Here is a 23,519-nt window from a genome sequence, read left to right as displayed (position 1 = left end):
AACTAGAGTTTAAAACCCAATAATTACGCTTATATGAAAATTTCTTAGCGTTGGGGTACATCTTTTCAAATTAATAAAAAACATAATTTGTTAATGAATAAAATTTTAGTCAATTGCAAATACACTCATCACCTATAAAGCAACTAGGTTTTCAAACCCAATAATTACGCTTATATGAACATTTTTTATCGTTGGGGTAAAACTAGAATTTAGAACTCAATTATTACGTTTATATTAACATTGTTCATTGATAGGGTACATCATTTCAAATTAATAAAAACATAATTTGTTGACGAATAAAATTTTAGTCAATTGCAAATACACTTATCCACTATAAATAAACTATGTTTTCAGAAAACTAGAGTTTCAAACCCAATAATTACGCTCATATGAAAATTTTTTAGCGTTGGGGTACATCTTTTCACATTATAAAAAACATAATTTGTTGATGAATAAAACTTTAGTCAATTGCAAATACACTTATCCACTATAAATAAACTATGTTTTCAGAAAACTAGAGTTTCAAACCCAATAATTACGCTTACATGAAAATTTCTTAGCGTTGGGGTATATCTTTTCAAATTAATAAAAAACATAATTTGTTGATGAATGAAATTTTAGTCAATTGCAAATACACTTATCCACTATAAATAAACTAGGTTTTCAGAAAACTAGAGTTTAAAACCCAATAATTACGCTTATATGAAAATTTCTTAGCGTTGGGGTACATCTTTTCAAATTAATAAAAAACATAAATTGTTAATGAATACAATTTTAGTCAATTGCAAATACACTTATCAACTATAAAGAAACTATGTTTTCAGAAAACTAGAGTTTAAAACCCAGTAATTACGCTTATATGAAATTTTCTTAGCGTTGGGGTAAAACTAGAATTTAGAACTCAATTATTACCTTTATATTAATATTGTTCATTGATAGGGTACATTTTTTCAAATTAATAAAAACTTAATTTGTTGACGAATAAAATATTAGACAATTGCAAATACACTTATCAACTATAAAGAAATTAGGTTTTCAGAAAACTAGAGTTTCAAACCCAATAATTACGCTCATATGAAAATTTTTAGTGTTGGGGTAAAACTAGAATTTAGAACTCAATTATTACCTTTATATTAACATTGTTCATTGATAGGGTACATCTTTTCAAATTAATAAAAACATAATTTGTTGACGAATAAAATATAAGTCAATTGCAAATACACTTATCAACTATAAAGAAATTAGGTTTTCAGAAAACTAGAGTTTCAAACCCAATAATTACGCTTATATGAACATTTTTTATTGTTGGGGTAAAACTAGAATTTAGAACTCAATTATTACCTTTATATTGACATTGTTCATTGATAGGGTACATCATTTCAAATTAATAAAAAACATAATTTGTTAATGAATAAAATTTTAGTCAATTGCAAATACACTCATCACCTATAAAGAAACTATGTTTTCAGAAAACTAGAGTTTCAAACCCAATAATTACGCTTATATGAAAATTTCTTAGCGTTGGGGTACATCTTTTCAAATTAATAAAAAACATAATTTGTTGATGAATAAAACTTTAGTCAATTGTAAATACATTGGTCACCTATAGATAGATTAGTAGAAGGCAAAACTAGAATTTAGAACTCAATTATTACGTTTATATTAACATTGTTTATTGATAGGGTACATCATTTCAAATTAATAAAAACATAATTTGTTGACGAATAAAATTTTAGTCAATTGCAAATACACTTATCCACTATAAATAAACTAGGTTTTCAGAAAACTAGAGTTTAAAACCCGATAATTACGCTTACATGAAAATTTTTTAGCGTTGGAGTACATCTTTTCAAATTAATAAAAAACATAATTTGTTGATGAATAAAACTTTAGTCAATTGTAAATACATTGGTCATCTATAGATAGATTAGTAGAAGGCAAAACTAGGATTTAGAACTCAATTATTACCTTTATATTAACATTGTTCATTGATAGGGTACATCTTTTCAAATTAATAAAAACATAATTTGTTGACGAATAAAATTTAAGTCAATTGCAAATACACTTATCCACTATAAATAAACTAGGTTTTCAGAAAACTAGAGTTTAAAACCCAATAATTACTTTTATATGAACATTTTTTAGCGTTGGGGTAAAACTAGAATTAAGAACTCAATTATTACCTATATTAACATTGTTCATTGATAGGGTACATCATTTCAAATTAATAAAAATCATAATTTGTTAATGAATAAAATTTAAGTCAATTGCAAATACACTTATCCACTATAAATAAACTAGGTTTTCAGAAAACTAGAGTTTAAAACCCAATAATTACGCTTATATGAAAATTTCTTAGCGTTGGGGTACATCTTTTCAAACAAATAAAAAACATTATTTGTTGATGAATACAATTTTAGTCAATTGCAAATACACTTATCAACTATAAAGAAATAAGGTTTTCAGAAAACTAGAGTTTCAAACCCAATAATTAGGCTCATATGAAAATTTTTTAGTGTTGGGGTACATCTTTTCAAATTAATAAAAAACATAATTTGTTGATGAATAAAACTTTAGGCAATTGTAAATACATTGGTCACCTATAGATAGATTAGTAGAAGGCAAAACTAGAATTTAGAACTAAATTATTACGTTTATATTAACATTGTTCATTGATAGGGTACATATTTTCAAGTCAATAAAAACATAATTTGGTGACGAATTAAATATAAGTCAATTGCAAATACACTTATCCACTATAAATAAACTAGGTTTTCAGAAAACTAAAGTTTCAAACCCAATAATTACGCTTATATGAAATTTTTTTAGCGTTGGAGTACATCTTTTCAAATTAATAAAAAACATAATTTGTTGATGAATAAAACTTTAGTCAATTGTAAATACATTGGTCACCTATAGAGAGATTAGTAGAAGGCAAAACTAGAATTAAAAACTAAATTATTACGTTTATATTAACATTGTTCATTGATAGGGTCCATATTTTCAAATTAATAAAAACATAATTTGTTGACGAATAAAATTTTAGTCAATTGCAAATACACTCATCACCTATAAAGAAACTAGGTTTTCAAACCCAATAATTACGCTTATATGAACATTTTTTATCGTTGGGGTAAAACTAGAATTTAGAACTCAATTATTACGTTTATATTAACATTGTTCATTGATAGGGTACATCATTTCAAATTAATAAAAACATAATTTGTTGACGAATAAAATTTTAGTCAATTGCAAATACACTTATCCATTATAAATAAACTAGGTTTTCAGAAAACTAGAGTTTAAAACCCGATAATTAGGCTCATATGAAAATTTTTTAGTGTTGGGGTACATCTTTTCAAATTAATAAAAAACATAATTTGTTGACGAATAAAATTTTAGTCAATTGCAAATACACTTATCCATTATAAATAAACTAGGTTTTCAGAAAACTAGAGTTTAAAACCCGATAATTACGCTTACTTGAAAATTTCTTAGCGTTGGGGTACATCTTTTCAAATGTATAAAAACATAATTTGTTGATGAATGAAACTTTAGTCAATTGCAAATACACTTATCAACTATAAAGAAATTAGGTTTTCAGAAAACTAGAGTTTCAAACCCAATAATTACGCTTATATGAACATTTTTTATTGTTGGGGTAAAACTAGAATTTAGAACTCAATTATTACCTTTATATTGACATTGTTCATTGATAGGGTACATCATTTCAAATTAATAAAAAACATAATTTGTTAATGAATAAAATTTTAGTCAATTGCAAATACACTCATCACCTATAAAGAAACTATGTTTTCAGAAAACTAGAGTTTCAAACCCAATAATTACGCTCATATGAAAATTTTTTAGCGTTGGGGTACATCTTTTCACATTAATAAAAAACATAATTTGTTGATGAATAAAACTTTAGTTAATTGTAAATACATTGGTCAGCTAAGGATAGATGAGTAGAAGGCAAAACTAGAATTTAGAACTCAATTATTACGTTTATATTAACATTGTTCATTGATAGGGTACATCTTTTCAAATTAATAAAAACATAATTTGTTGACGAATAAAATATAAGTCAATTGCAAATACACTTATCAACTATAAAGAAATTAGGTTTTCAGAAAACTAGAGTTTCAAACCCAATAATTACGCTCATATGAAAATTTTTTAGCGTTGGGGTACATCTTTTCACATTAATAAAAAACATAATTTGTTGATGAATAAAACTTTAGTTAATTGTAAATACATTGGTCAGCTAAGGATAGATGAGTAGAAGGCAAAACTAGAATTTAGAACTCAATTATTACGTTTATATTAACATTGTTCATTGATAGGGTACATCTTTTCAAATTAATAAAAACATAATTTGTTGACGAATAAAATATAAGTCAATTGCAAATACACTTATCAACTATAAAGAAATTAGGTTTTCAGAAAACTAGAGTTTCAAACCCGATAATTACGCTTACATGAAAATTTCTTAGCGTTGGGGTACATCTTTTCAAATGTATAAAAACATAATTTGTTGATGAATGAAACTTTAGTCAATTGCAAATACACTTATCAACTATAAAGAAATAAGGTTTTCAGAAAACTAGAGTTTCAAACCCAATAATTACGCTAATATGAAAATTTTTTAGTGTTGGGGTACATCTTTTCAAATTAATAAAAAACATAATTTGTTAATGAATAAAATTTTAGTCAATTGCAAATACACTCATCACCTATAAAGAAACTAGGTTTTCAAACCCAATAATTACGCTTATATGAACATTTTTTATCGTTGGGGTAAAACTAGAATTTAGAACTCAATTATTACGTTTATATTAACATTGTTCATTGATAGGGTACATCATTTCAAATTAATAAAAACATAATTTGTTGACGAATAAAATTTTAGTCAATTGCAAATACACTTATCCACTATAAATAAACTATGTTTTCAGAAAACTAGAGTTTCAAACCCAATAATTACGCTTACATGAACATTTCTTAGCGTTGGGGTATATCTTTTCAAATTAATAAAAAACATAATTTGTTGATGAATGAAATTTTAGTCAATTGCAAATACACTTATCCACTATAAATAAACTAGGTTTTCAGAAAACTAGAGTTTAAAACCCAATAACTACGCTTATATGAAAATTTCTTAGCGTTGGGGTACATCTTTTCAAATTAATAAAAAACATAAATTGTTAATGAATACAATTTTAGTCAATTGCAAATACACTTATCAACTATAAAGAAACTATGTTTTCAGAAAACTAGAGTTTAAAACCCAGTAATTACGCTTATATGAAATTTTCTTAGCGTTGGGGTAAAACTAGAATTTAGAACTCAATTATTACCTTTATATTAACATTGTTCATTGATAGGGTACATCATTTCAAATTAATAAAAACATAATTTGTTGACGAATAAAATTTTAGTCAATTGCAAATACACTTATCCATTATAAATAAACTAGGTTTTCAGAAAACTAGAGTTTAAAACCCGATAATTACGCTTACTTGAAAATTTCTTAGCGTTGGGGTACATCTTTTCAAATGTATAAAAACATAATTTGTTGATGAATGAAACTTTAGTCAATTGCAAATACACTTATCAACTATAAAGAAATTAGGTTTTCAGAAAACTAGAGTTTCAAACCCAATAATTACGCTTTTATGAAATTTTTTTAGCGTTGGAGTACATCTTTTCAAATTAATAAAAAACATAATTTGTTGATGAATAAAACTTTAGTCAATTGTAAATACATTGGTCATCTATAGATAGATTAGTAGAAGGCAAAACTAGAATTTAGAACTCAATTATTACGTTTATATTAACATTGTTCATTGATAGGGTACATCTTTTCAAATTAATAAAAACATAATTTGTTGACGAATAATATATAATTCAATTGCAAATACACTTATCATCTATAAAGAAATTAGGTTTTCAGAAAACTAGAGTTTCAAACCCAATTATTACGCTTATATGAACATTTTTTAGCGTTGGAGTACATCTTTTCAAATTAATAAAAAACATAATTTGTTGATGAATAAAACTTTAGTCAATTGTAAATACATTGGTCACCTATCGATAGATTAGTAGAAGGCAAAACTAGAATTTAGAACTAAATTATTACGTTTATATTAACATTGTTCATTGATAGGGTCCATCTTTTCAAATTAATAAAAACATAATTTGTTGACGAATAAAATTTTAGTCAATTGCAAATACACTTATCCACTATAAATAAACTATGTTTTCAGAAAACTAGAGTTTAAAACCCAATAATTACGCTTATATGAAAATTTCTTAGCTTTGGGGTACATCTTTTCAAATTAAAAAAAACATAATTTGTTATTGAATAAAATTTTAGTCAATTGTAAATACATTGGTCACCTATAGATAGATTAGTAGAAGGCAAAACTAGAGTTTAGAACTCAATTATTACGTTTATATTAACATTGTTCATTGATAGGGTACATCTTTTCAAATTAATAAAAACATAATTTGTTGACGAATAAAATTTAAGTCAATTGCAAATACACTTATCCACAATAAATAATCTAGGTTTTCAGAAAACTAGAACCCAATAATTACGCTTATATGAAAATTTCTTAGCGTTGGGGTACATCTTTTCAAATTAATAAAAAACATAATTTGTTAATGAATAAAATTTTAGTCAATTGCAAATACACTCATCACCTATAAAGAAACTAGGTTTTCAAACCCAATAATTACGCTTATATGAACATTTTTTATCGTTGGGGTAAAACTAGAATTTAGAACTCAATTATTACGTATATATTAACATTGTTCATTGATAGGGTACATCATTTCAAATTAATAAAAACATAATTTGTTGACGAATAAAATTTTAGTCAATTGCAAATACACTTATCCACTATAAATAAACTATGTTTTCAGAAAACTAGAGTTTCAAACCCAATAATTACGCTTACATGAAAAATTCTTAGCGTTGGGGTATATCTTTTCAAATTAATAAAAAACATAATTTGTTGATGAATGAAATTTTAGTCAATTGCAAATACACTTATCCACTATAAATAAACTAGGTTTTCAGAAAACTAGAGTTTAAAACCCAATAATTACGCTTATATGAAAATTTCTTAGCGTTGGGGTACATCTTTTCAAATTAATAAAAAACATAAATTGTTAATGAATACAATTTTAGTCAATTGCAAATACACTTATCAACTATAAAGAAACTATGTTTTCAGAAAACTAGAGTTTAAAACCCAGTAATTACGCTTATATGAAATTTTCTTAGCGTTGGGGTAAAACTAGAATTTAGAACTCAATTATTACCTTTATATTAATATTGTTCATTGATAGGGTACATCTTTTCAAATTAATAAAAACATAATTTGTTGACGAATAAAATATAAGTCAATTGCAAATACACTTATCAACTATAAAGAAATTAGGTTTTCAGAAAACTAGAGTTTCAAACCCAATAATTACGCTCATATGAAAATTTTTAGTGTTGGGGTAAAACTAGAATTTAGAACTCAATTATTACCTTAATATTAACATTGTTCATTGATAGGGTACATCTTTTCAAATTAATAAAAACATAATTTGTTGACGAATAAAATTTAAGTCAATTGCAAATAAACTTATCCACAATAAATAATCTAGGTTTTCAGAAAACTAGAGTTTAAAACCCAATAATTACGCTTATATGAAAATTTCTTAGCGTTGGGGTACATCTTTTCAAATTAATAAAAAACATAATTTGTTAATGAATAAAATTTTAGTCAATTGCAAATACACTCATCACCTATAAAGAAACTAGGTTTTCAAACCCAATAATTACGCTTATATGAACATTTTTTATCGTTGGGGTAAAACTAGAATTTAGAACTCAATTATTACGTTTATATTAACATTGTTCATTGATAGGGTACATCATTTCAAATTAATAAAAACATAATTTGTTGACGAATAAAATTTTAGTCAATTGCAAATACACTTATCCACTATAAATAAACTATGTTTTCAGAAAACTAGAGTTTCAAACCCAATAATTACGCTTATATGAAAATTTCTTAGCGTTGGGGTACATCTTTTCAAATTAATAAAAAACATAAATTGTTAATGAATACAATTTTAGTCAATTGCAAATACACTTATCAACTATAAAGAAACTATGTTTTCAGAAAACTAGAGTTTAAAACCCAGTAATTACGCTTATATGAAATTTTCTTAGCGTTGGGGTAAAACTAGAATTTAGAACTCAATTATTACCTTTATATTAATATTGTTCATTGATAGGGTACATTTTTTCAAATTAATAAAAACATAATTTGTTGACGAATAAAATATAAGTCAATTGCAAATACACTTATCAACTATAAAGAAATTAGGTTTTCAGAAAACTAGAGTTTCAAACCCAATAATTACGCTCATATGAAAATTTTTAGTGTTGGGGTAAAACTAGAATTTAGAACTCAATTATTACCTTTATATTAACATTGTTCATTGATAGGGTACATCTTTTCAAATTAATAAAAACATAATTTGTTGACGAATAAAATATAAGTCAATTGCAAATACACTTATCAACTATAAAGAAATTAGGTTTTCAGAAAACTAGAGTTTCAAACCCAATAATTACGCTCATATGAAAATTTTTTAGTGTTGGGGTACATCTTTTCAAATTAATAAAAAACATAATTTGTTGATGAATAAAACTTTAGTCAATTGTAAATACATTGGTCACCTATAGATAGATTAGTAGAAGGCAAAAATAGAATTTAGAACTCAATTATTACGTTTATATTAACATTGTTTATTGATAGGGTACATCATTTCAAATTAATAAAAACATAATTTGTTGACGAATAAAATGTTAGTCAATTGCAAATACACTTATCCATTATAAATAAACTAGGTTTTCAGAAAACTAGAGTTTAAAACCCGATAATTACGCTTACTTGAAAATTTCTTAGCGTTGGGGTACATCTTTTCAAATTAATAAAAAACATAATTTGTTGATGAATAAAACTTTAGTCAATTGTAAATACATTGGTCATCTATAGATAGATTAGTAGAAGGCAAAACTAGGATTTAGAACTCAATTATTACCTTTATATTAACATTGTTCATTGATAGGGTACATCTTTTCAAATTAATAAAAACATAATTTGTTGACGAATAAAATTTAAGTCAATTGCAAATACACTTATCCACTATAAATAAACTAGGTTTTCAGAAAACTAGAGTTTAAAACCCAATAATTACGCTTATATGAACATTTTTTAGCGTTGGGGTAAAACTAGAATTAAGAACTCAATTATTACCTTTATATTAACATTGTTCATTGATAGGGTACATCATTTCAAATTAATAAAAATCATAATTTGTTAATGAATAAAATTTAAGTCAATTGCAAATACACTTATCCACTATAAATAAACTAGGTTTTCAGAAAACTAGAGTTTAAAACCCAATAATTACGCTTATATGAAAATTTCTTAGCGTTGGGGTACATCTTTTCAAACAAATAAAAAACATTATTTGTTGATGAATACAATTTTAGTCAATTGCAAATACACTTATCAACTATAAAGAAATAAGGTTTTCAGAAAACTAGAGTTTCAAACCCAATAATTAGGCTCATATGAAAATTTTTTAGTGTTGGGGTACATCTTTTCAAATTAATAAAAAACATAATTTGTTGATGAATAAAACTTTAGGCAATTGTAAATACATTGGTCACCTATAGATAGATTAGTAGAAGGCAAAACTAGAATTTAGAACTAAATTATTACGTTTATATTAACATTGTTCATTGATAGGGTACATATTTTCAAGTCAATAAAAACATAATTTGGTGACGAATTAAATATAAGTCAATTGCAAATACACTTATCCACTATAAATAAACTAGGTTTTCAGAAAACTAAAGTTTCAAACCCAATAATTACGCTTATATGAAATTTTTTTAGCGTTGGAGTACATCTTTTCAAATTAATAAAAAACATAATTTGTTGATGAATAAAACTTTAGTCAATTGTAATTACATTGGTCACCTATAGAGAGATTAGTAGAAGGCAAAACTAGAGTTTAGAACTCAATTATTACGTTTATATTAACATTGTTCATTGATAGGGTACATCTTTTCAAATTAATAAAAACATAATTTGTTGACGAATAAAATTTTAGTCAATTGCAAATACACTTATCCACTATAAATAATCTAGGTTTTCAGAAAACTAGAGTTTAAAACCCAATAATTACGCTTATATGAAAATTTCTTAGCGTTGGGGTACATCTTTTCAAATTAATAAAAAACATAATTTGTTAATGAATAAAATTTTAGTCAATTGCAAATACACTCATCACCTATAAAGAAACTAGGTTTTCAAACCCAATAATTACGCTTATATGAACATTTTTTATCGTTGGGGTAAAACTAGAATTTAGAACTCAATTATTACGTTTATATTAACATTGTTCATTGATAGGGTACATCATTTCAAATTAATAAAAACATAATTTGTTGACGAATAAAATTTTAGTCAATTGCAAATACACTTATCCATTATAAATAAACTAGGTTTTCAGAAAACTAGAGTTTAAAACCCGATAATTAGGCTCATATGAAAATTTTTTAGTGTTGGGGTACATCTTTTCAAATTAATAAAAAACATAATTTGTTGACGAATAAAATTTTAGTCAATTGCAAATACACTTATCCATTATAAATAAACTAGGTTTTCAGAAAACTAGAGTTTAAAACCCGATAATTACGCTTACTTGAAAATTTCTTAGCGTTGGGGTACATCTTTTCAAATGTATAAAAACATAATTTGTTGATGAATGAAACTTTAGTCAATTGCAAATACACTTATCAACTATAAAGAAATTAGGTTTTCAGAAAACTAGAGTTTCAAACCCAATAATTACGCTTATATGAACATTTTTTATTGTTGGGGTAAAACTAGAATTTAGAACTCAATTATTACCTTTATATTGACATTGTTCATTGATAGGGTACATCATTTCAAATTAATAAAAAACATAATTTGTTAATGAATAAAATTTTAGTCAATTGCAAATACACTCATCACCTATAAAGAAACTATGTTTTCAGAAAACTAGAGTTTCAAACCCAATAATTACGCTCATATGAAAATTTTTTAGCGTTGGGGTACATCTTTTCACATTAATAAAAAACATAATTTGTTGATGAATAAAACTTTAGTTAATTGTAAATACATTGGTCAGCTAAGGATAGATGAGTAGAAGGCAAAACTAGAATTTAGAACTCAATTATTACGTTTATATTAACATTGTTCATTGATAGGGTACATCTTTTCAAATTAATAAAAACATAATTTGTTGACGAATAAAATATAAGTCAATTGCAAATACACTTATCAACTATAAAGAAATTAGGTTTTCAGAAAACTAGAGTTTCAAACCCAATAATTACGCTCATATGAAAATTTTTTAGTGTTGGGGTACATCTTTTCAAATTAATAAAAAACATAATTTGTTGATGAATAAAACTTTAGTCAATTGTAAATACATTGGTCACCTATAGATAGATTAGTAGAAGGCAAAAATAGAATTTAGAACTCAATTATTACGTTTATATTAACATTGTTTATTGATAGGGTACATCATTTCAAATTAATTAAACCATAATTTGTTGACGAATAAAATTTTAGTCGATTGCAAATACACTTATCCATTATAAATAAACTAGGTTTTCAGAAAACTAGAGTTTAAAACCCGATAATTACGCTTACATGAAAATTTCTTAGCGTTGGGGTACATCTTTTCAAATGTATAAAAACATAATTTGTTGATGAATGAAACTTTAGTCAATTGCAAATACACTTATCAACTATAAAGAAATAAGGTTTTCAGAAAACTAGAGTTTCAAACCCAATAATTACGCTAATATGAAAATTTTTTAGTGTTGGGGTACATCTTTTCAAATTAATAAAAAACATAATTTGTTAATGAATAAAATTTTAGTCAATTGCAAATACACTCATCACCTATAAAGAAACTAGGTTTTCAAACCCAATAATTACGCTTATATGAACATTTTTTATCGTTGGGGTAAAACTAGAATTTAGAACTCAATCATTACGTTTATATTAACATTGTTCATTGATAGGGTACATCATTTCAAATTAATAAAAACATAATTTGTTGACGAATAAAATTTTAGTCAATTGCAAATACACTTATCCACTATAAATAAACTATGTTTTCAGAAAACTAGAATTTCAAACCCAATAATTACGCTTACATGAACATTTCTTAGCGTTGGGGTATATCTTTTCAAATTAATAAAAAACATAATTTGTTGATGAATGAAATTTTAGTCAATTGCAAATACACTTATCCACTATAAATAAACTAGGTTTTCAGAAAACTAGAGTTTAAAACCCAATAACTACGCTTATATGAAAATTTCTTAGCGTTGGGGTACATCATTTCAAATTAATAAAAAACATAAATTGTTAATGAATACAATTTTAGTCAATTGCAAATACACTTATCAACTATAAAGAAACTATGTTTTCAGAAAACTAGAGTTTAAAACCCAGTAATTACGCTTATATGAAATTTTCTTAGCGTTGGGGTAAAACTAGAATTTAGAACTCAATTATTACCTTTATATTAACATTGTTCATTGATAGGGTACATCATTTCAAATTAATAAAAACATAATTTGTTGACGAATAAAATTTTAGTCAATTGCAAATACACTTATCCATTATAAATAAACTAGGTTTTCAGAAAACTAGAGTTTAAAACCCGATAATTACGCTTACTTGAAAATTTCTTAGCGTTGGGGTACATCTTTTCAAATGTATAAAAACATAATTTGTTGATGATTGAAACTTTAGTCAATTGCAAATACACTTATCAACTATAAAGAAATTAGGTTTTCAGAAAACTAGAGTTTCAAACCCAATAATTACGCTTATATGAACATTTTTTATTGTTGGGGTAAAACTAGAATTTAGAACTCAATTATTACCTTTATATTAACATTGTTCATTGATAGGGTACATCATTTCAAATTAATAAAAACATAATTTGTTGACGAATAAAATTTAAGTCAATTGCAAATACACTTATCCACTATAAATAAACTAGGTTTTCAGAAAACTAGAGTTTAAAACCCAATAATTACGCTTATATGAAAATTTCTTAGCGTTGGGGTACATCTTTTCAAACAAATAAAAAACATTATTTGTTGATGAATACAATTTTAGTCAATTGCAAATACACTTATCAACTATAAAGAAATAAGGTTTTCAGAAAACTAGAGTTTCAAACCCAATAATTAGGCTCATATGAAAATTTTTTAGTGTTGGGGTACATCTTTTCAAATTAATAAAAAACATAATTTGTTGATGAATAAAACTTTAGGCAATTGTAAATACATTGGTCACCTATAGATAGATTAGTAGAAGGCAAAACTAGAATTTAGAACTAAATTATTACGTTTATATTAACATTGTTCATTGATAGGGTACATATTTTCAAGTCAATAAAAACATAATTTGGTGACGAATTAAATATAAGTCAATTGCAAATACACTTATCCACTATAAATAAACTAGGTTTTCAGAAAACTAAAGTTTCAAACCCAATAATTACGCTTATATGAAATTTTTTTAGCGTTGGAGTACATCTTTTCAAATTAATAAAAAACATAATTTGTTGATGAATAAAACTTTAGTCAATTGTAAATACATTGGTCACCTATAGATAGATTAGTAGAAGGCAAAAATAGAATTTAGAACTCAATTATTACGTTTATATTAACATTGTTTATTGATAGGGTACATCATTTCAAATTAATTAAACCATAATTTGTTGACGAATAAAATTTTAGTCGATTGCAAATACACTTATCCATTATAAATAAACTAGGTTTTCAGAAAACTAGAGTTTAAAACCCGATAATTACGCTTACATGAAAATTTCTTAGCGTTGGGGTACATCTTTTCAAATGTATAAAAACATAATTTGTTGATGAATGAAACTTTAGTCAATTGCAAATACACTTATCAACTATAAAGAAATAAGGTTTTCAGAAAACTAGAGTTTCAAACCCAATAATTACGCTAATATGAAAATTTTTTAGTGTTGGGGTACATCTTTTCAAATTAATAAAAAACATAATTTGTTAATGAATAAAATTTTAGTCAATTGCAAATACACTCATCACCTATAAAGAAACTAGGTTTTCAAACCCAATAATTACGCTTATATGAACATTTTTTATCGTTGGGGTAAAACTAGAATTTAGAACTCAATCATTACGTTTATATTAACATTGTTCATTGATAGGGTACATCATTTCAAATTAATAAAAACATAATTTGTTGACGAATAAAATTTTAGTCAATTGCAAATACACTTATCCACTATAAATAAACTATGTTTTCAGAAAACTAGAATTTCAAACCCAATAATTACGCTTACATGAACATTTCTTAGCGTTGGGGTATATCTTTTCAAATTAATAAAAAACATAATTTGTTGATGAATGAAATTTTAGTCAATTGCAAATACACTTATCCACTATAAATAAACTAGGTTTTCAGAAAACTAGAGTTTAAAACCCAATAACTACGCTTATATGAAAATTTCTTAGCGTTGGGGTACATCATTTCAAATTAATAAAAAACATAAATTGTTAATGAATACAATTTTAGTCAATTGCAAATACACTTATCAACTATAAAGAAACTATGTTTTCAGAAAACTAGAGTTTAAAACCCAGTAATTACGCTTATATGAAATTTTCTTAGCGTTGGGGTAAAACTAGAATTTAGAACTCAATTATTACCTTTATATTAACATTGTTCATTGATAGGGTACATCATTTCAAATTAATAAAAACATAATTTGTTGACGAATAAAATTTTAGTCAATTGCAAATACACTTATCCATTATAAATAAACTAGGTTTTCAGAAAACTAGAGTTTAAAACCCGATAATTACGCTTACTTGAAAATTTCTTAGCGTTGGGGTACATCTTTTCAAATGTATAAAAACATAATTTGTTGATGATTGAAACTTTAGTCAATTGCAAATACACTTATCAACTATAAAGAAATTAGGTTTTCAGAAAACTAGAGTTTCAAACCCAATAATTACGCTTATATGAACATTTTTTATTGTTGGGGTAAAACTAGAATTTAGAACTCAATTATTACCTTTATATTAACATTGTTCATTGATAGGGTACATCATTTCAAATTAATAAAAACATAATTTGTTGACGAATAAAATTTAAGTCAATTGCAAATACACTTATCCACTATAAATAAACTAGGTTTTCAGAAAACTAGAGTTTAAAACCCAATAATTACGCTTATATGAAAATTTCTTAGCGTTGGGGTACATCTTTTCAAACAAATAAAAAACATTATTTGTTGATGAATACAATTTTAGTCAATTGCAAATACACTTATCAACTATAAAGAAATAAGGTTTTCAGAAAACTAGAGTTTCAAACCCAATAATTAGGCTCATATGAAAATTTTTTAGTGTTGGGGTACATCTTTTCAAATTAATAAAAAACATAATTTGTTGATGAATAAAACTTTAGGCAATTGTAAATACATTGGTCACCTATAGATAGATTAGTAGAAGGCAAAACTAGAATTTAGAACTAAATTATTACGTTTATATTAACATTGTTCATTGATAGGGTACATATTTTCAAGTCAATAAAAACATAATTTGGTGACGAATTAAATATAAGTCAATTGCAAATACACTTATCCACTATAAATAAACTAGGTTTTCAGAAAACTAAAGTTTCAAACCCAATAATTACGCTTATATGAAATTTTTTTAGCGTTGGAGTACATCTTTTCAAATTAATAAAAAACATAATTTGTTGATGAATAAAACTTTAGTCAATTGTAAATACATTGGTCACCTATAGAGAGATTAGTAGAAGGCAAAACTAGAATTAAAAACTAAATTATTACGTTTATATTAACATTGTTCATTGATAGGGTCCATATTTTCAAATTAATAAAAACATAATTTGTTGACGAATAAAATTTTAGTCAATTGCAAATACACTTATCCACTATAAATAAACTATGTTTTCAGAAAACTAGAGTTTAAAACCCAATAATTACGCTTATATGAAAATTTCTTAGCGTTGGGGCACATCTTTTCAAATTAAAAAAAACATAATTTGTTAATGAATAAAATTTTAGTCAATTGTAAATACATTGGTCACCTATAGATAGATTAGTAGAAGGCAAAACTAGAGTTTAGAACTCAATTATTACGTTTATATTAACATTGTTCATTGATAGGGTACATCTTTTCAAATTAATAAAAACATAATTTGTTGACGAATAAAATTTTAGTCAATTGAAAATACACTTATCCACTATAAATAATCTAGGTTTTCAGAAAACTAGAGTTTAAAACCCAATAATTACGCTTATATGAAAATTTCTTAGCGTTGGGGTACATCTTTTCAAATTAATAAAAAACATAATTTGTTAATGAATAAAATTTTAGTCAATTGCAAATACACTCATCACCTATAAAGAAACTAGGTTTTCAAACCCAATAATTACGCTTATATGAACATTTTTTATCGTTGGGGTAAAACTAGAATTTAGAACTCAATTATTACGTTTATATTAATGTTGGCGCTGACAATGACCATCAGCGATATGCTAATGAGCACGACGGCACGAGTGTCTTATCGGTCAGTCCCACCTTCCACTCATCTCTTCACCCTATTATATATTCCTTGTGTATTATTATTATTATTGATTATTAGAATCACCATATTTATCGTCTTTGTTTTAGTTGTATTATCTTAATCTTTATTGTGTTTTTCTTATTATCATTTATTGCGGCCAACGCCCTTGTTGTCATATCTTTTTTTTTGTGTGCCTTTTTTTCTCTCGTCAAATTTTTTATTGTCCCGCTATTGCAGCGTTCTTTTTGTTAATGTGATGTTCGTGTTCTTTACAATCTTGTCGGGTGTACGTATTTATTGGTACACACCAAGCATCATTTATATATATATTATTAATTTCGATCTGTACAATCGGACTGTCTGATCATTGTGATCAACCAAATTGTTATTATTACTGCGGTGTTACTTGCGACGCTACTGAAATCCGTCACTGCACCTGCTCATTATTATTGTTTAAAATAAACGGCCAAATTATTACCATTCAAACCGTGAGTTATAAATTTATATATCTTAATTATATTATTGCCATCCGTGGGTCACCTGATCCGACGGCTTGTACGCCCACTGTGCGCCTCACCGTCACCAAGTGCCAGCTCCTCCCGCGTAAGTCCGCCAGCACTCGCCGTAGTGTGTGAGAGGCCGCCCAGGTCTTCGGAATCCGCATTCAACGGGTGTCTCCAATGTGGGCAGGCTGTCCGGGTCCACGTCAAGACTTTTAGTTTAAGCTTAGTCATTAAGGTTTAGCCAACTCATGTGAGCTCCGTGGTCATTGCACCTGTCCTAACCGACTACGGAGACCCCCCCCCCAATAACTAAACTCTAAAATCTTGTTCTCCTCAACACCTCACGTCCCTTTCCTAATCTGAGGTCATCGTTGTCGTCGTGCATATTAGGTTGCCTACCCAATTTATAAAAGGCGACATAAGCAATCCAAATCAATTTTTTTTTGGTCTCGACTGTTCGTCGAGTGGTCCTTCGGGAATGTGCTGCGTCAGCTGTCTTGGCGTACACATATTTTTGGTCCTTCGAGCCGGATGTACTAACAAACTGCGACTAGTGTGGTGCTCAAGTTCTGCTTGAATTCGTCGTTTGTAAACAGTGACAGAGAAAAATTGTCATTATCTGTCCGTAATGCTGTAGTTGCGTTCAAAATAAATTCATACGATCAACACCCTGTGTTGATTTATTCTAATTACAAACTCCGTAACTTGTTGTAAAAAATGGTCACTCCTCCTTCAGTAACTTATGCAGAGGCAAAAGCACGGGTTGTCCGTGCAATTGCAAAAATCACTTCATTTGTCGCTGCAGCCGGTGAATATAAAGCCGATCGTTCTAATGCGGGCAAACATGCTAAAGTAGCTAAGATGCTGTCTGAATTAAATGACATTCGTCGAATTGCTGAAGACGATTTCCAAGTCATGGAATCTTCTGTTAGTAAAAAGTTAGCCCCCATGGAAGTCGTAGATAATAAAGAGAGTCTAAGCCTCAGTGCCGATTTTGACAATTTGTACTATGAACTTGCTGCTTTTGCTGATGTGTATCATATTTCATTATCTCCCGGCATGGATACATCCTCAGCTCAGTTGTCAGTTAACCAAACAACAGGCTCCAGTAATTTGTCACATTATCAACTGCCCAAACGGAGCTTTCCTACGTTTTCTGGAGTGCTTATTGAATGGCAAGGTTTCGAAGATCTCTTTAAATCAATTTTGTCCCACGCTCCTGATCTTCCCGATGTTGAGCGATTTGAAATATTAAAGACCTCTCTGCAAGGTGAAGCTCTATCGTTGGTTTCACATCTCCCTTTGACGTCCGCAAACTATAACAAAGCTTGGGAAGTGTTGCGTGCTCGTTATGGGAACAAGCGTGATTTGGCTCGAATTCATCTGGACGCCCTCCTAGCACCCCACACAGTCAATTGTAACGACGCGGCTTCCATAAAAACTCTTCTCACGACCATTCTTGAACACACTGCGGCCCTAGATAATTTAGATTTTGTTACTCGCCAATGGAGTCCGATTCTTGTTCATATCTTTGAAAATCATCTAGATTATGATCTTCGCTCTCGTTGGGAACTCACTGTTGGAGATCGCCATCAACCAGCCACGAGTGACTTTGTAGAATTTTTAAGGAGCCATGTTCGGTCAGCCGAAGCTCGTGCAGGAAATTATTCAACGACTTTACAATCTAGTACTTCCCAACCAAAACAGTCAAAAAAGGTATATACTACACACTCTCGTCCCACTTATGGACCAAAAGTGTTGACCGCCAGTGCGGCGTTATCCACTGAATCAGGTCATCGGTCACCTGCTATCAGTAACTGCCAAATTTGCAAAAAGCCTCATTCGATTCGACAATGTCAATTGTTCCTTAGTAAAGGCCCAAACGATCGTTTTCAGCTGGCAAAAACCCATCGTCTCTGCATCAACTGTCTCGGCTGTGGACACTCGTCCGCTGCGTGCCCTTCGAAATTCAAGTGTCAATCGTGCAATCGTTCTCACCATACCTTGTTACACTTTGAATCAAGTCCAGCCACGAGTACACCACCAAGTAGTTCCATGGTGGTCCAGTCAGGTGATCCTACCCGCACGGTCTCGTTAGTTGTAAAAGATAACCCCCAGAAAGTGGTATTATTATCAACTGTGCTTCTGGACATTTGTGGTACCGATGGTCATCGTCATTCGTTTAGAGCCCTATTAGACAGTGGCTCTCAAGCCAGCTTTATCACGGGCAAATCGGCTGACATTCTTATGCTCAATCGCCGACGTTCACCTGTGAGTATAACCACGTTTGCTAACACTACTGCTACTCCTGTTTGTGGATCATCCGTTGTCATTGTGACTCCTCACGGCAAACAAACACCCAGCCTAAGTATTGACGCTTTGATTGTACCACAGATCACAGGAAAAACCCCGCAAATCTCGTTCACACCTGGTCAATGGACACATATTCACCATTTGCCCTTAGCAGATCCGTCATATCACATTCCTGGTGACATAGACTTGCTGTTGGGCTCCGACATTCTACCGTCCATATTATGCGACAGTCTCATTTCGGGTAGTGCAGGCGAGCCTACTGCGTTAAAAACAATTTTCGGTTGGGTTTTGTTTGGGCCGACCACCACAGCTCCCCCTGTTTCACTGGCCACAATGTGTGTGTCAACATCCAGCAACCTTGATGCAACCTTAAGAAAGTTTTGGGAGTTGGAAGAGCTACCTGTAGTTCATCACTTAAGTCCCGATGACAAAGTTGCAGAAGAGATCTACGTCTCAACCACTACTCGTCTTAGTTCAGGTCGTTTTATGGTTACACTTCCGTTTCGAACACCGTCTCCTGTGTTAGGTGATTCTAAGACTCATGCTCATCAACGCTACAAGGCCCTTGAGCTTCGACTAAGTCGACAACCTGATCTTCGAAAACAGTACATAGACTTTATGCAGGATTACTTGTCAAGTGGTCACATGGAACTTGTGCCAGTGTCTGAACGCGACAATCCACTGAATTACTATATACCACACCATTGTGTCATAAAACCTGACAGCAAGACAACAAAATTGCGTGTTGTATTCAATGCTTCAGCCCGTACTTCAACCGGAGCCTCTCTGAATGAGAGTATGTATACTGGTCCAAAGTTGCAACCAGATATTCAAGTTGTATTGCTCCGCTCTCGTCTCTGGAAGTACCTGTTTATGGCTGACATAAAACAGATGTACCGCCAAATCCTAGTTCAACCTTCAGATCGAGACTATTTGAGAATCCTGTGGAGATTTTCACCCTCGTCTCCAATTGATGAATATCGGCTCTGTACAGTTACGTATGGAACGTCAGCAGCACCTTTTCAAGCTCTGCGAACTATTCGTCATCTTGCTACACTGGACGGTGCTAGGTGGCCGGTGGCCGCTGACGTTTTACTCAATGACACTTTTGTCGACGATATTTTAACTGGTGCAAACTCAGAAGAAGACGCTCTCAACTGTCAAGACCAATTGATAAACCTTTGTGCACTCGCTCAATTTGAGCTCCGCAAGTGGGCCAGCAACAATGTACAACTTCTACAAATGGTCCCACCAGAATCTCGTGCAATGTCCGTCTCAGTCTTGTTCGACAGTGACGAACTCTCTGATTTGAAAGTATTAGGGTTAAAATGGGACCCATCTGCTGACACTTTTTCCTTTAAAGCTCAGCCATCGATGACTCAACCGACAAAACGATCTGTTCTGTCCGACATTGCTCGTGTCTTTGATCCGTTAGGACTGTTGTCACCCATGACCTTTTTCACAAAACACGTCATGCAACAGCTGTGGACCTCCGGTATCAACTGGGATGACCCAGTTCCCTCTGACATTGCCTCCCTATGGGCCCGATATCAGTCTGAACAGCAGCTAATTGAAACCATTAGTATTCCTCGTCGTATTACCTATGATCATGCTATTTCTGTACAACTCCATGCCTTTTCTGATAGCTCTGAAAAAGGTTATGCCGCGGCAGTATATCTCCGTGTAGAGACAGTCACGTCAGTGTATTGTCATCTCATAACAGGAAAGTCAAAAGTAGCCCCTCTCAAGCGGTCCACAATTCCCCGTCTGGAACTGTGTGGTGCCGTATTGGCTTCGAAACTCCTCCGATTGGTTGCTGACTCCTACACTAATCGCATAACTATTGACGAACTCCACGCCTGGACTGATTCCACCACAGCTCTCGTTTGGATTAGGTCTTCCCCTCATCGATGGGCCACATTCATCGCGAATCGAACCAGTCTGATCCACGATTTAACCACACCTGCAATTTGGCGCCATGTTCCCACGAAGGAGAATCCAGTCGATTGCGCATCGCGCGGATTGTTTCCTTCCGAGCTCCTCAACCACTCACTGTGGTGGACTGGTCCATCATTTTTACTGAGTCCTCCAGACAAATGGCCAAAATTACTGTTAACCAAACTTGAAGATTTCACTGGGCCCCCCTCAAGGGAAGCTCGAGTACCTACTGTGCTCACCGTCACTGTAGACATTCCGATAATCAATTTGTTAAATCGCATGTCATCTCTGCAGAAGATCCTTCGCGTAATCGCTTACTGTTTTCGTTTTTCCAAGCCCCGTTCTGACGCTCCAATTAGCAACATTATAAATGCGACAGAGATCACTCGTGCTCTCTCTGCCTTGGTCTACTTAGTCCAACGTCAAACGTTTGCCGTCGAAATTGCAGCTCTGTCAAACGGTCTTCCCTGCTCAAAATCTCTCCGACGTTTAGACCTGTTTATTGACCCAGTTGGTGTTCTCAGAGTGGGCGGTCGGCTTCGCAACGCAGAAATTCCATACGTTCACAAGCATCCTGCTTTGTTGCCGTCCCGTCATCGTTTAACTGATCTAATAATTGATCACAACCATTGTGCATTAAGCCATCCAGGAGCCATGACCCTCCAATCACATTTACAGCGTGAGTTTTGGATACTGTCAGGGAGGCAGGCTATTAGGTCCCGGCTGCGATTATGTCTTCCATGCTTTCGCACTAGACCTCAAACGGTTCAACCAAAAATGGCTGCTCTTCCTAAATACAGAGTACAACAGATAAAACCATTTGCTATCTCAGGCGTTGATTATGCTGGCCCGATATCTATCAAAGGATCCCGTGGTCGCGCATCATCCAGGAGCTCTGCCTACATTTGTTTATTCGTCTGTACCGTAACCAAGGCATTGCACATCGAGCTCAGTTCTGACCTGTCAACGGAAACTTTCCTCCTAGCGTTCACTCGTTTTGCTGCTCGTCGTGGACCGATCAAAGAGATCCATAGTGATTGTGGTACTAATTTCGTTGGTGCCGCGAATATTTTAAACCCGCTACATAACTTCATCGCATCAGAAACCTATCAACACAGTGTACGAAATCATTTGTCCAAGGACCAAATTACTTGGTTTTTCAATCCTCCGTCTTCTCCTCACTTTGGAGGACTCTGGGAAGCTGGAGTAAAGTCGACTAAGTCGTTAATTTTTCGATCCATTGGAACCCATAGACTCACAAGTGAAGAACTAATCACTTTGTTGACAAAAATTGAAGCCACTCTAAATTCACGGCCTTTGTGTGCCCTTAGCAATGATCCCAAAGATTTAGAAGCTTTGACGCCAAGCCATTTTTTAACGCTGGTCCCATCGACATCTCTTCCGGACCCTTGTTTGGAAAACGTACCACTCTCAAAAATGCAGCGTTGGCGCTTAGTTACTGATCTCCACCGGTACTTCTGGACCAGATGGAAAAATGAATATTTGTCTACTCTCCAGCTGCGAACAAAATGGTCTGATGATGGAAAGCAGTTGAATGTTGGAGACCTTGTCCTAATAAAGGAACCCTCGCATCCGCTGTATTGGCGATACGGACGTATCACGGACCTCCACCCTGGTGCAGACGGGGTGTCACGCGTTGCTACTGTCCACACGTCGTCTGGAGTTCTAACTCGGCCAGCTGTCAAGTTGTGTCCAGTGCCTTCTTGTTGAAGTTCCTTCAAAGTGGGCGGTGATGTTGGCGCTGACAATGACCATCAGCGATATGCTAATGAGCACGACGGCACGAGTGTCTTATCGGTCAGTCCCACCTTCCACTCATCTCTTCACCCTATTATATATTCCTTGTGTATTATTATTATTATTGATTATTAGAATCACCATATTTATCGTCTTTGTTTTAGTTGTATTATCTTAATCTTTATTGTGTTTTTCTTATTATCATTTATTGCGGCCAACGCCCTTGTTGTCATATCTTTTTTTTTGTGTGCCT

General features: G+C 30.8%; 1 protein-coding gene across 1 annotated transcript; it reads left to right on the top strand.

Annotated features, from left to right (window-relative positions):
• Positions 1-17,974: 17,974 nt before the first annotated feature.
• LOC132933445 (uncharacterized) lies at positions 17,975-23,239 on the top strand. The gene has a single exon (XM_060999726.1). The coding sequence runs from the start codon at positions 17,975-17,977 to the stop codon at positions 23,237-23,239; it is 5,265 nt and encodes a 1,754-aa protein (XP_060855709.1).
• The last annotated feature ends 280 nt before the right edge of the window (positions 23,240-23,519 follow it).

This window comes from Metopolophium dirhodum, chromosome 1 (assembly GCF_019925205.1).
Source record: "Metopolophium dirhodum isolate CAU chromosome 1, ASM1992520v1, whole genome shotgun sequence".
Lineage (NCBI taxonomy): Eukaryota > Metazoa > Arthropoda > Insecta > Hemiptera > Aphididae > Metopolophium > Metopolophium dirhodum.
This window is presented reverse-complemented; position numbering and strand designations above follow the sequence as displayed.

Bases quoted from the DNA above. Each gene is read 5' to 3' on its own strand.
- LOC132933445 (XM_060999726.1), top strand. From the start codon at position 17,975: ATGGTCACTCCTCCTTCAGTAACTTATGCAGAGGCAAAAGCACGGGTT.